Source organism: Hyposmocoma kahamanoa, unplaced genomic scaffold (assembly GCF_003589595.1).
Source record: "Hyposmocoma kahamanoa isolate Upper Pololo Valley unplaced genomic scaffold, ASM358959v1 160, whole genome shotgun sequence".
NCBI lineage: Eukaryota > Metazoa > Arthropoda > Insecta > Lepidoptera > Cosmopterigidae > Hyposmocoma > Hyposmocoma kahamanoa.
This window is the reverse complement of record NW_020653575.1, coordinates 6,457,294-6,472,513: the sequence shown is the minus strand read 5'-3', so window position 1 is coordinate 6,472,513 and position 15,220 is coordinate 6,457,294. Positions and strand designations below refer to the sequence as shown.

The 15,220-nt window shown below is 41.8% G+C and overlaps 1 protein-coding gene across 1 annotated transcript in view; it reads left to right on the top strand.

Annotated features, from left to right (window-relative positions):
* Nucleotides 1-15,220, top strand: part of LOC113225469 — a 193,273-nt gene that overhangs the window by 98,162 nt on the left and 79,891 nt on the right. The window contains exon 3 of the mRNA XM_026457786.1: nt 3,558-3,719. Within this exon, the coding sequence (XP_026313571.1) occupies nt 3,558-3,719 (162 nt within the window). The remainder of the gene's footprint in view (nt 1-3,557; nt 3,720-15,220) is intronic.

Genomic DNA, 15,220 nt, shown 5'->3' with positions numbered 1-15,220 from the left:
TTTTAACAACTGTTTTAAAATATCACGTCCTGTTTTAAAATATTACGTCCTGTTTTAAAATTTCTTTTTGGTTTCAATTAAGTTGAAGTTTTGAAATTGAATTCAAAACAGAACCTACCAAAATGTTTCAAAACATTCGAGAAAACTTAAAATATGCTCTTCTGAACATTTTTTCGAAATGTCGCTTACATTTTTTCTACAACTTACGTAAAATCGGAAAGAAATTAGTGAGGTGTGTTAGCTACTAATTGTGTTCTAGTTTAATTGCTTTAAATAACTCGTTTGCGGTGATGTGGCGTATTTAATGTCCCTTAACGACATAAATAGATCTCGCTACATCGTGAAAGGTCACCGGCCTTTCGATTGGGCCACGATCTATTTGACATGACGTCAGCACATTTTTTAAACATAAATCATTAATTAAAGACAAAGAAATTTTCTTAAGTTTTCATTGAATGCCAGGATGTTTCACCGTTATATTAAATATTTTTGTAAAAATACTCGACTAGTTACAAAGATCGAAGTAGTTGCGTGAAGAAACACATTTCTCACAGATGGCGCTACGGCAAAAAGTCATTAAAAACCAAAAACAAGCATATAGAAAAATTAAAAAAGTCCGTAGGCTTGTTCCATGGCTTAGTTGGCGTAGCGTCTAGCACGGTTTGCTGGAAGACTCTGGTCCGAATCCAGCCGGATCGAGGGAATATTTTCTTAGTATTCGCTCTTTGTATTAATAGATTTTCTTAAGCTGTTATGTGCTTTTGAGGACCCTTCATCGTTTCACTTGAAAGACGTCCACTGATCGACATATGTCTACCCTAATATCGCCACATCGACCAGTCCTTGCGCTGCTGCAGATTCCCGCAGCATTCAAATAGCAACATAGATTCCTACACTCGGTGTTACTCTGTGAAATCGAATTAACAATGAGGATACACCCAAAATAACCACAGTTTTTTTATGATACACGGGACGAACTATTTGCGCGCCTGGTGTGAAGTGCCACGCCTGTCCATAGCAGTTGCAGAGTCATTCATAGCTTTAAATCGCAAAGATCTAAGCGGCATTGCAACAGCGCGCGTCACCCTGAGATTTAAGTTGAAGTTGCATGTAATTTCATCAGCACCCTTCAAAACCGGAACGCTGTTATTCTCACATTGTTGCTTGGCGGCAGAAATTGTTGGCATTACTTCCCTGGACGAACTCTTTCACAAGAAGCTCTACTGTTACTAAAAATGGCAATAAAGCACTGTTACACCTTTTAATACAATTACAATTTCCTTGGCTGAGCAAAAAAATTCGAATTAGACCTTTCGCTACCCGTTTTGTTATTTATTTAGTTATGTGAGTTAATAAACACAATATTGTCATTGGAGAAAACAACCATGCATGTGGTAATTGATCTTGTCGCTGCTTTTCAAATATAATGACCCAAATCGAAATAGTATATTTTCTGACGTTCTACACACCTGCAGCTTGATTTTGATTGCCTCACCCGATCGGAAACTGCGTCTTTTCCGAGTCGAGGCGCGTAATTGCGATTCACAACTGGCCGATCGGAAGCTTTGATATTTCTAATCGGAACAATAGTTGATTTAACTCACAAATTAGAAAGATACAGTAGGAATCAGGTTCATCTTCTCGCTCGGAAACCCATCTAATTTCGAGATTACCCGATTCCGCTTTGAATCAAAATTAGCACGCTGTATGCTGAATGTGCTAAATTTTACTATGAATAAATTACTGAGCTTTCCATTGGAAAAAAAAATCACGTTAAAAGATATGGCCAATATTGTGCGCTGTATACAACTGAAATATTTTAAATCTTCTTTTTATTTTTTATTTTAAGTCTTCTCGATCAATAGCGTGTTTTTGAGAAAGGTCGTTATTCTAGAAAGTCATCGATGTGTCGGCGTCGGCTTCTCGACCCGAACACCGACACCGTGCGAAAATGTAATAATCCACTTAGGTTTCTCATCAATTCCACTCATTCCAGTGTTTTTGTTAACAATAATTTTCTTTCTTCATTACCTGTAATCCGATTATAATTGTAATGATTCATAATTTCATTATGATTTCGAATTGTTCGCTCGTTGAACATGACGTAATTGTACGCGGCTTGAACATCCTTTTTCGCCCGGTTGCGCTAAAGTCATTTGATGTTATTAATTTCAATATTTATTCTATACGTTTGGTATTATTTTTGTATAATATACTGTGTTTTTAGGGCTCCATCCCCAAATGGTGTAAAAAAACTGAATTCCATGAAAGGACTTAATCCTCTATATATATTTCCTCATTGCTTTCGATTTACAACCGATTTAAAAAGTATATGAAATAGGAATATGGTGAATCGACATCTTCCCTATTCTATCCAATTACGCTTTTGCATTCTCCCTCTCACTCGAACCTTCGCCCGGATCGGTGCGCATTGTCAGATAAGGTCTTTACCGTATCTTCCCCGGTCTTCATTGGAGACGGCCTTCGCCTAAAGCGATGTGCGATTGCGAATGGGTTCGATATTTGACTCGTTAGTAATTACTTATCTTATCATTCGAATGACAAATTAGTAACCTACTAATTTGTTATAATTCGTATTCGAATGTTCTCAAAGAGCATTCATTACATAAAACATTTCTGTGTAGCCCTGTCTGACATATGGTAAATACCGTAAAGGGGGACAGGAATGTTTTGATATAGACATGGTGAATGTGTTGTTCCGACATATTAATTTTTTTTTTTTTTTTTATTAGGTTCACACAACTGGATACAATTCAGATAGAAGCTAAGTAAGTGATTTCTTAGGCTAATGACATGATGAGAATGTATCCTACTAGATGTGAACACAACATGCAAGAATCGTTCGACTTGTACATCAGACCGAATGACATTCGGTATGGGTAATCATTCGCCTCGATTCGAATGATTGATTGATTAGATTCGACTAAGGGCGCGTTCCCACTATGTCGCAACGTTTTATTTATCATTGGACGACTGTCGCGTCTAGCCTGTTCCCATATCACGACAATCTGTCGTGACTGTCGTGGACGTTCATTTTATCGAACACTGTCGTGTCTAGCTGTTCCCACTAGATCTTGACGACAATTCATCGGTTCACGGCATCCGCCTTGTGGTTTGCACGACAGAATTATTTAAAGCTGCTATTATCTGTCGACATTTTACCGTTTTATTTATCATCTAACGACTGTCGTTCTAGCTCTTCTCATTGCCACGACATAATGTTATCGTAATGTCAAATGTCAAAAAAGTGAACAACAGTTAATCGTGTTGTTCTATGTGTGAACAACTTCATTTAAATATACAAGTCACGACACTTCAAAATGCACGACTATCTGTCGTCGCGATATAATGGGAACGCGCCCTTAAGCGAATGATTTGCTCATTCGAATGATTAGTATTAGTAACATACAAAGTCGCGCGTCGCTATGCGCAATATATTCTTTTTCATTTTATAATCATGGACTATCTATTTTACGGCTAAGAGCAGACAAGAGGAAACGCATCATGAATTAACCTTTATTATGTCGTTGTTCCAGGCCCGGTGCAACGGAGCACGGGCACGGCGGCGGCGGGCTGGCGTACGGCGGCAAGCCGGCGGTGGTGCAGGGGACCCGCGCACCCAGCACGAATTACGTGCAGCCTTACTCGTCGCTGCGCTTGCACCAACCCTATGGATCCGCTGCGCTCACGTATGCCAGGTAAATCTTCGACCACTTGGCCTACATACTGCAGAGAGCAATACAATATCTTCGCCTTATTTTCTCAAATTCGTATCTGAAAGCACAAAGTTACTGAAATGCAAAAAATTGATTTTATATTCAAATTTTGCAGGCTGATTTCATATCACATTTCCTTCATATTCACACACTCGCTTATACCTGTTCTTAAAGTAATGCATCCAAATTATCACCCTTCATAAGAAATTGGAAATAAATAGAAAGTTTTGCCTTCTCCTGAATAACACTCTTTATTTTAGAAAGTAAGGCATCGATATCTGACATTGTATAATAGTATATCAAAATGAAATTTGTTCATAATATCTTTTTCATCACACTTTTACGTAAATAGTGTGATTGCATGCAGGTTAACTTGACTATAAACCCCCAAATAAAACCCTAGGAACTTTTTCCTTCTTATTACTGACCGTGACTGTAATGAGAAGAAAAAAGGCCCAAGGGTATCTTATCGTATGTAGGTAGTTCCTTGCTATAACCAGGAGTATAGGGAATGATTGCATCTCGCCAGTACCGGGATTTCGCGATATTATACCGGAATCGGGAATTCCCGGGAGCAAGCTCTAAGCGAGAGGTATTGCTAGTAAACATTCACAACAGTTTTTTAATAGAATGGAAAAGAGGCGAGGATACAAAGACACCGTAACAGGTGTGGGCCCGCATCCGCGCGAACCGGTTTTCCGATCGCCATCTGCAGGAACACTCGCATTTGTAGCAAAAACACGCGCCACAGTGACATATTCAGAATGTAGATTGTTTAAGCGGACTTTAGGATTGTATGAATTTGTCCTTCAAAAATTACTTAACTTCTTCATACTTGCTTACCTAAACTTTGAACTCGGTAAAGTTAATGTTATTGAGTTTTCCGGTTTTCGAGATTGATACACATGAAGCATCACTCTACACACATCTAGGTCTAGGTATCATGCACGTTTTTGCCAATTACTGAAAATTAGGATTTTTAATATTTTAATAATAATAACGCTCACAATCAACATAGCCCCGCACTAGGGAAACCCTGTGTCGCGGGTGCCATGGACACACACATAGACAACCACAAATTACACCCAAACTCACGAGAGAAATAAATGTAGGCCATACAAGTCTTTCTCCCGGCCCGGGAATCGAACCTGGGACCTCTGCGTGGCAGTCCGGCATGGTAACCGTTCAGCTACGGAGGCAGTATATACATTTATACATTTATATACTGCCTCCGTGTTAAATAAATTGTTTGAAAATCCTGATTCAGTAATTACCAAAAACGTGCTCGACACTTGCTTGACACTTTTGTTGGGTGTATTTTTTCGGATCTAAGAGACCATGAGACCTGTAAAGAGTCCGAAATGTTTGTTAGTTTGTTTAAAAAACAAATACACGCGACTTAGATCCGAAAAAAACTAGTTTCATTTCCAATGTGTAGCAAATCGTGAATACCTAAGAACTCTACGAAATTGGAATGGACCCTGTCGTCCAATTTCAACTTCGGCAGATGCATTGAATCCACGGCTCAAAATGCAGCCAGGAAGCTTGGCATCTTTTCCGAGGTGACGGCGTTACTTCACACCGGGACAGTCCCGTATTTTTCTACATAAATTTTGTTTATAGTGACCCTACCTATCAACCTCATGGTTATCCGGAAAGGACTCTATAAACTGTGCAAATCCACGGACAGGGTTGCCACAGACAGTTGTCAAGGACTTCATTCGGTTCTCAAAAGGCTTGTGCCCCGGGTATCAGGTATCAGGTAACTGTACCAAGGCTCAAGTCCGGCCGTGAATGTAGTACCTACTGCTGCCACCTATGGGATGCCTTTGCTAAATACCAACTGGCTACCTTGGATTCAGTTGAAAAGCGTGCCTAAAGGCTTATAAGTAACTCGGATTTAATTGAGCCGAAGCTGCAAAGCATTGAATACCGTCGTAAAATTGCCTGCTTCTTCAATATTCTACAGGATATGTCACGGAGAGTGTGCGAGGGAATTGCACGCTTTAATACCGTCTTCACCGGAAAGGTCCATCCGGGGACTAGACGTAGGCTGGGGTTCCGGCCCAATGTTGTGGATATTCCAAATATTCGCACGCAGCGTTAAGCTTCCACATTTATATGGTAAACGGCTATGGAGTATAATTCTTTGCCTGCAGACATATTCCCTGAACGCTATAAATTGGGCCTTTTCAAGTCGATAGTAAATAGGTATTATTTAAATGTGCATGTTCCATCGTCGAACTCATCGTCACTTTTCATCAATTGAATTGGAGGTCAGATGCGCACTTATTCTATATAATCTCAGGTAAATGTAACCTTTACTGCGTTCCGATTGAAATTACAGGCACATAAGACTATCATCTTATGTCTTAGGGTAACGGGAACAGTGCTAATGTCTCTCTGACTTTTTGATAAAGCTTTGAGCGTTATTGCAACTATTACGAGTATAGACAGGCGTGTCGCTTACTACCAGGCACATGACTTGTTCGTCTCACCTCTTGGTATAATAAAAAACAAGTATTTTACTCTTAAGATTTGCTTCAATGCGCAAGTTAGTGACCTACTAAGTATGTCACGTCGCTTCAACACATTACAATAGTTAAAATATGAGTTGTCAACCCCTAAACTAGGTAAAAGATTCAAGGGACCTAAAGGAGTTGGAATAGGATAAAAACCACGTGTGCGTTAATAAGCGCGCACGCGGAACTGTCCTCTTAATTCCATTCAATTCCGTGAATAACACACATGTTCAAGAACCGTTACAACGTGTCCACTGATTCACCGCCTACGAATATTCAACTCATGTTGACTTTTAAATAACAAGGAAAAATAATCGGTAGTACGTTTTTAACTATTGCGTATAATGTTACCGAGAATTCGTGTTAAATCTATAATGGAGTTGAGGTGAGATGTTTTTACTTTTTTCATTGCATTTTTGTTGCGGTCGGTTTTTGAGGATTGCATAGTGTTGCCGAGAATTCATGTTAATAGAGTTAAGGTAAAATGTTTTGAGAATTGTAGCGACTTTTATCCGATCTAGAAACTTGCCTTTTAAACAAAACAAAACACTGTAATGTGTTTTTACGATTGCGTAATATGTTATCGAAAGTTGTTTACCATTGAAAGAAAACCAGTATTGTAATGTTTTTGACAAAGGAAAAAGTTATTTACATTAGTTCGATTGAGAATTTCATGTTCTCAATTGTGACGTAAATTAAAACAAAAATTGTAAGCTAAAGAGACGACATGTCACGACCATGGAAAGTTTTGTAAGGAGGATTTGCATTGTATTAACTCATTTTACGATTATTATGGGGATATTTTTATTTTGATAATATACAGGTAATGTAAAAATGTCAATAAAAGCTTAAATACTAGAAAGTAAAACTAGGATTTTTAAATTATATGAATAAAATTGGGTCCCCGCGGCAAGGTGCCCAAGATGCTGGCAGCGCTTTGTATTGCTGTGCTAATGCGTTGGGCAAGGAAGCTCTTGGGTTTCCCAGACAGTCTATTAATTTTTTGGATAAAATTTTGTACAGACGAAGGGCAATGGGACCCCAAGGGCCAAGGATTTTGACTCCAAAGGCAGTAAATAGGTAGTCGGAACCGAAATCCTAGTACTTATTACTTTTTAATCTTTCCGTCAGCTCAGCTGCGGAGTCAGCCCTCTTGCTGGTGTGTTTGAGATGGGATGGGGCAAGTGTGTTGGCACATGTGGCGTCCCACACAACCACCGATTATTATTATATAATCACAATCGAGAATTTGAAATTTGATTAGTTAGGTAAAACCAGCGCTGGCGCTAGCACTCTTAGCATCGGGTGTAGTCAATACTGTGGCGTGTTCTAGTGGCACGAAAATCATTTGAAAAGAAGTTACCTGATATGATTTATTATTTTAAAAATAAAATATGATAATAGAAAAGGGATAAAAATAGAACTACGCCAATTTAACTATTTGGAATCATATTTTCAAAGTTTTATTATTATTGAAATGTAATTTAATAGAACAACTGGGCCAAAAAGCAGACTCAATTTTTTTAACGTAGAAACCCATACCCGCCGTCGAGTTACCAGTGACTTATGTCTCTCTCTCTCTCTCATCTTAGCGTTGTCCCGGTTGCGTCCTCAGCAGGGTTGCTGCGGAGCCCGGGGTCCGCTTTCCTACTCTTTCTCCTCCACTTTGCACGGTCTTCGGCATCCTTAGTGGTGAGACCATTGGCACGCATATCACCCTTGGCGACGTCAAGCCAGCACTTCTTGGGTCTGCCCCTTCTACCGGGGCCCGGCGGAGGTGGCATAGCCAGACATTTGTTTCCCACGTAGCAAGCCGGTTTCCGTAAGATGTGGCCGTACCAACGTAGGCGGCTTTCTTGCAGTTTATCTGCAATGTCACGGACATGAAGGCTGCCGCGGATGCGGGAGTTTCTGACACGGTCTTTCCGTGAAACTCCACACATCCAGCGCAGCATCTTCATTTCCGTGACACGCAGCTCCTGCTTATGACGCTCAAGTACGGGCCACGTTTCACTGCCATATAAAAGGACAGGCCTAATGATGGATTTATAGACCTGTCCTTTCAGCTTAACCGGCATCTTGGGGTCACAAATTACACCAGTCACCTCACGCCACTTTGCCCAAGCGGCTGCGATTCGGGCTCTGACGTCGCAGTCGATGTCTCCGGACGCGCTAAGTACAGATCCCAAGTATTTAAACTGGCCCGTAGGCTCGACCGCGTCTTCGCCTATGCGTACGGGTAGGGGATCTGTAGCGTTGCAGACCATGTACTCAGTCTTCGCCACATTTAGTCTCAAACCGCCGTTCTCAAGCGACTCCTTCCACACATTCACTCGTCGTACCAGTCTCCCTCTATCCGCATCCGCCAGCGCGATATCGTCAGCGTACATAAGCATCCACGGGGGTTGCTCATGCGTGTCTCGGATGGAGCTTGAGACCTCGTCTAATATCACGCTGAACAGATAGGGACTGAGAACTGAGCCCTGGTGAACTCCGACTGTGACAGGGAAGGGTTTAGTGTCACCAACAGCAGTCCTAACCATGGATTCGGAATCGCGGTACATGTCTCGGATGATGTCAATATAAGCTTCTGGTACCCCTTTGGATCTCAGTGCCCACCAGATCATTACACGGGGGATACAGTCGAAGGCCTTCTGCATGTCAAGAAACATGAAATGCAGAGGCGTATTCTTCAATCTGTATTTCTCCATGATGACCCTTAGGGCAAAAACAGGATCCATGGTCCCAAGACCAGGCCGAAACCCATATTGACCCTCCGAGACAGCACTCTCCTGTCGGATCCGAGAGTCTATTATACGCTCGAAGAGCTTCATGGTGTGGGACATGACCTTTATGCCCCGATAATCGCCACACTCCTGCACCGATCCCTTCCCTTTGAAGACTGGAGTGATAATACTCAGTCTCCATTGGTTAGGGATTTTACCGGTGAGGAGCACGCGATTAAAGAGGCCGGTAAGGATGCCCACACCACGGGGACCCATTGCCTTCCAGGCCTCGATGGGAACCCCATCGGCTCCGACAGCTTTCCGATTCTTCATGCGACGAAGAGCTAAGTGGACTTCCTCAGGCGTTACCGGTCGCACTAGTCCCTGATTCGGAGGGAGGACCGGTGGCTGCACCTCTCTGTGCTGCTGATTCAGCAGCTCGTGGAAATATGAGCGCCATCTCTCCTTCACCGCGTCGACCTCGCATATAAGGTTGCCATGAGGGTCTTTGATGCAGCGACACTTGGAAATATCTTGTGCCGCTAAGACCCTCGAACGTGCCAGCTTAAAGATAAGCTTCTGCCCCTCAGACGATTCCAACTTGTCATACAACGGCTGCAAGTGGTCCCGTCTGGCTCTGGCTACAGCTTTCTTAGCGGCACGTTTGGCATCCCTATATGCGTCGCGGTCTTCAGAAGATTCGGACGCTTGCCACGTTTTGAAGAGGGCTTTCTTCACCCTCACCTCCCTCTGGACTGTGTCGTTCCACCACCAAGTTTCTTTGTCACATTTGCGACCACCCTTGGACAAGCCCAGCACCGCTTTCGCCGCCTCAGATATGGCAGCCTGAATGTTGTCCCAGTGGTTCTGGACTAGATCACCTTCAGTGTCGGCGCATTTATCGCCGATCGCTGAGATGAACTCCTGGGACGTGGTACTATCAAGCCGCCACCATCTGATTTGGCGTCGGCAGCGCTCAGCGGGCTTGTCGGCCGGCTTTACGCAGAGATCCATGACAAGAAGACGGTGTTGCGCAGTGAGACTCTCACCTGGTATGACCTTGCAGTTGGCCGCTTTGCTGATATGGTGTCTCCTGGTGAGTAGGAAATCGATTTGGGTGGCGTGTCCGCCGCTCTTATAGGTGATTAAATGCTCGGGGTTCTTTTTAAAGAACGTGTTCACGATGGCGAGATCGGCCGCCGCACACGTTGTGAGGATGTCTCCTCCCTCCGCGTTGCGACTGCCGTACCCGTAGCCACCGTGGATCCGCTCGAACCCTTCACACGCCTCACCCACATGACCGTTCAGGTCGCCACCCAAGACGACTGCCTGAGACAAAGGAATGGCACTCAGCACTTCCCCGAGTTGATCCCAGAACCTCGCCCTGTCCGTGTCGCTGCAACCGGCCTGAGGTGCGTAGGCGCCTATCAAGTGGGTCACGACCCCTTCGATAAGCACCCTCACTACCATAAGCCGGTCGCTAAAGCGTTTCACTTCCAGGACGTGATCGTGAAACTCCTCGGAGAGCACCACGGCCGCCCCGTTCACGCCCCCAGGAGCACCGGTGTAGATCAGCTTGTAGCCATTCCCAATGAGCCGGGATCTGCTGCCTTTCCACCGAGTCTCCTGCAGGAACGCCACGGCGACCCTCCGCCTGGAAAGCACGTCTGCTAGCTCCCTCGCGCGTCCAGTCAGCGTGCCAATGTTCCACGTGGCAAAGCGGAGCTTCCTGTGATGGGTAGGGGCTCGCCTCTTTAACCGTGCCCACCCTTGACACGGTAGCCCTAGTCCACTTGCCACAGAAGTCGGGCGAGGCTCCTGCGCGCCGTTTTGCGGCGGCGCCCTATCCCTATGCCATATCCTTCTGTTGACTTCCATAAGTTGATGTGGCGGTGTTGGTTTTTACGGGAGCGACTGCCGTCTGACCTCCCAACCCCCGAAAGGGAAAACCCCTCGCTAGAGCCTCGTCCGTCTATCAGCAGGCGCACCACTTGCAGGTGAGGTTAGCTTGGGCTCCAAGATGTAGGTGGAGCCCCCAAAACGCCCATTTTTGTTACCAGTGACTTATGTACATTGCACAAAATAGTTAATGGTGGATTTGGTGACATATTACTGGATAAGATAACGGTGCCAACTCGTTTAGTTCGCCGACCTCAATTGTTTGCTAATCAAGCTTTCGTAAGTAATAATACTTTTGCAAATAGTCCAATTTACCGAATGTGTAGAACATATAATGATATTTGTTGAAACCATTTGACCTATTTTAAGACCTTCTTCTATTTTAAAATTCTTCAGTATTGTTGTTTCCTTTTTTTTATTTTTTTGTTCATAAGATCGCATAATCTATATTTTTTTAATGCTGTGTACAGTTATAATTGGAATGCAGATTTGCTGATGTTTCTTCTTAAAATAATTTTGTTTGAAAATAATGCTGTAATCTGTTTTCTCTAAATTGTATAAAAAAAAAACTGCCTCACAGGTTCGCTTCCCGGGCCGGGAGAAATATTTGTATGGCCTACATTTATTGCTCTCGTGTGTTTGGGTGTAATTTGTGGTTGTCTATTTGTGTGTCCATAGCACTCGTGACACAGGGTTTCCCTAGTGCGGGGCTATGTTGAGTGTGTGCATTATTATTATTATTAACTAGTGGGAACTTAGGAAAATGGAATAAGTACTGTAGGGCTAGCATGACAGGGCGCGACTTGCGCGAGAGCGACATAAAGTAATGGAAAATTTAAAATCTAAATAAATAAATGACAGATAACAAAGTTGCATTACACGTTCCATAAACTGTTATTGCATGTAAATAAATTAATATCAATTTAATAAAATCCTATAAGTCTTTTATCGCTTCATTATTAAACAACGTCTACCTTGAGAATTGACTTTGAACTTGGCAAATCAGTAATTTACATAATAGGTATGTATGTACATGTACTACTCAATAACCGGAAAGCTAGGGGTGTCCCTAGCTTTCCAAAAAAATCAGTACAATAGTGTTATTGTACTGATTTTTTTTTAAATAAGCTATTGTGGGCATATATATCTTCACTCAGCTCACTAACTTTGACGGTCCCGGTTACCCAGATGTACATCGTTTGCACTAATTGAGGACCCGTGTTCTTTTTTTTTTTAATTCTTTTATAAAATCAAGTGTCGGGGCGAACAAGTCGTGCGTCTGATGGTAAGCTACACGCCTAGCCATGACAATAACAGTGCCACTCAGAGCTTTCAATTGCAAAGATCTGAGGGGCACTGCGCCCGCCACCCTGAGACGTAAGTTGACAAGTCCCATGTGCCTATAATTACACGTTCGATCCCTGGTAAGACGAAAAACAAATTTCTAAATTGGTTCTGGCCTGGGTATGTCGGGTAGTGCTCTGAGCACCAAACCTGCTAATTTAAAATCATCACTAGACTTGTCAACTTATGTCTCATGGTGATGGGCACAGTGGTAGTCCTCAAACTTCGAAGCTCTGAGTGGCATTGTAGTTGTTGTTGGTCCCGTCACTTGATGTAATAAAAAATAACTATTTATAATAAACAAGGAGCTGGCTTATGAGAGAGAGATGACTGGAAGATGCTCCACCGACAACAGTATAACTCTTAAATTTGACGATGATGATAGTATTTCCATGGCAGTTTTAGGGTCGTATTCCAGAACTCTACTCAATGCTCAAGTCAGGACTTGAGTATTGCAGTGCGCACTGAAAATCATACTCAAGTTCTTGCCATTAGGGTCGTATTTCCAGTGCTTGAAATCAGACTCAAGTCTGCTCAAATCCTGACTTGAGCATTGGGTACAGTTTTGGAATACTACCCTTAGTAATGCAACATCGATCGTTAGTCATTGAATGAATGAATGCCATCACTGCCATTAAACTGACCCTCTACTTCTTCTTCTTCTTATCATATCGATGACATACATTATACTTTTGTAGCCCAGAACTCAATTACGCCGACCGCGTCACTAATAGTCGCCATTAAATCCTCAAGCGCGCAGGTGTGAGGGCACGCAGGGCACGATATGAGATGGGCCATCGTTTGAATCGCACCCCACTAGCAGTCCAGGTTCACCTGAACAAATTGTCCTTGCTCCGACCAACCTGAGTTCTAAGCCTATTCAAAGGCGTCCAAATGAGACACTCCACTGAGACTCTACTAGACTTTAAATAGCAAATATTATCATAATTACCACCGAGAAACGTTGATCAATGCGAAGAGGACGTGTTCATAAAGATGGAAATGAAAACAAAGTACACCAGCCGTAACCTTAGTGGCACCGCCCCGACTGACCCTAATAATTTACTGCGTCTAGCAATACCGACCATATTAATATATGTACGTGTCACAGGTTCATTACTCCACAAAGTCTACGGATATTGTGGAGTATATACCCTGAGGGACGAGCAGTTGGGGTTCAGCCACAATGTGAATTTTAATTCATTTGTGGTGAGAGTAACAACTCAACATCTGTAGAATTTCATAAAGCAAGAGTTTTGGTTGAAGGGTGTTTTGTACCGACGTTTTCGAGGCCAGCTACCGGACACCCACGTTGCGTCACACATCGCAGACAATACGTGTAAATAATAATTAGTCATTAGTGTTCTATTATATTGTTATGTATGTTAGTATATAAGGCATGTATTTATGAGTATTTGTAACATGAATATATATAAGTCAAGTAAATAATTGGAATTTAGTCTCAGTGGAGTCTCAACGGTATTACAATGATCAATGGTGTCACAAAAAAGGCAAACTTGTGGCCACTGAGTAAACGTTTTCATTTGTTTTCCAAAACAAAATTATTTACATTGGTTCTTGAATCTAACCTACCTACTGGAATCCCTTTAATAGGTTTATACGCTGTTGGCTACAGTCATCGCACAGCATTATGCGCTTTCTTTTAGTAATTAATACATTCAGGTGTTACTTTCCTGAAGTCCATGTTAACTAAAATGAATGTAAATAAATTTGCTACTCCGCGAACGCTTTTTTTTTAGAAAGACAATAATAAAAATATACAAAATTAAAAGAAATAATATTAAACAAAAGAAATTTTAACTATTACTGCCAATAATAATATTTTAAATTTTTATTACATTGAGTGATATTTCTACTAACAACAATAACCAATAATATTAATACTTGACCACATTTTTCATCAAACAGTACTAGAGTATTGTTTGATGAAACATACCTTTTATATATTAATATTTCTTGTACAAGGTTTTTAGGTAATATGTTAACCGTATCCGGGAGCATGTAATCGCGTCTTCTTTGTCCATATACTTTTTTCTTCTTGCTCTATTAATCATAGTACATGGAATTCCTTAGTTTGTGACCAGGTAATGGTTGTGGTTGCCTGGTACTGACTGTTGTAGTATCTGAGGAAGCCGCGCGACCTTCCCTGTACATTACCACTAATCGTGTGTACGTACCTTTTTTTAATGTGAATATGACTTGTTGGTAGAGCGAGTTTGACACGAGCTTGGGACATGATATGGAATCCAAAATATCGATACTGTACTCGTGATTAGCATCGGTTTAAAAGTATCGTACATAAGTCGCATCGATACTTTTGACATGCAGGTTTTCCCCACTTAATGTGAAGTGAGACCCAAAATAGATAATTTACTTATTTCTACCACAAGCAACATTGGTTTTTTGACGTTAAAAAAATTCAACTTGTTTTTTTAATTGATAATGAAAACAGACGATACCGGTAGTGAATTATGGGGCCCGAAACACGATTGACTAAACGCAGCTCTATAAAAAAAGCACAAAGATCATTTTCATTCGATTGTTACTAGAGATATTTCAATGATTTTTTGTTCCGTAATAAATACATCAAAAGACTGTGAGCTCATTTTACAGTAAGCGAGAATGCCTTATTTCTAAAAGGCAAATATTTAAATATTGTGCAATAAATTGGAAACGCACCTCTTCGCATCTACCTTACACGCTTCAAAACCTACGCAACCATCATTGACTTACAAATAAATGGACGACGGCTCTAATACGAAAACCACGAAAAAATGTCCCAAGTCAATCTATTTAAACGTAGTGACATGTAAAGGAATATGAAAAAGCTAAAACATTGAATTTAAATTGTAATGACATCGCAGTACTGTCTAATTTTGCTTGCTTCGCTGTCAGTCGAACAAACGAAGACTAAAGCGCGAATGACGCTCTGTATACGATTTTAACGCCATATAAGTTCGGACACTTTTTA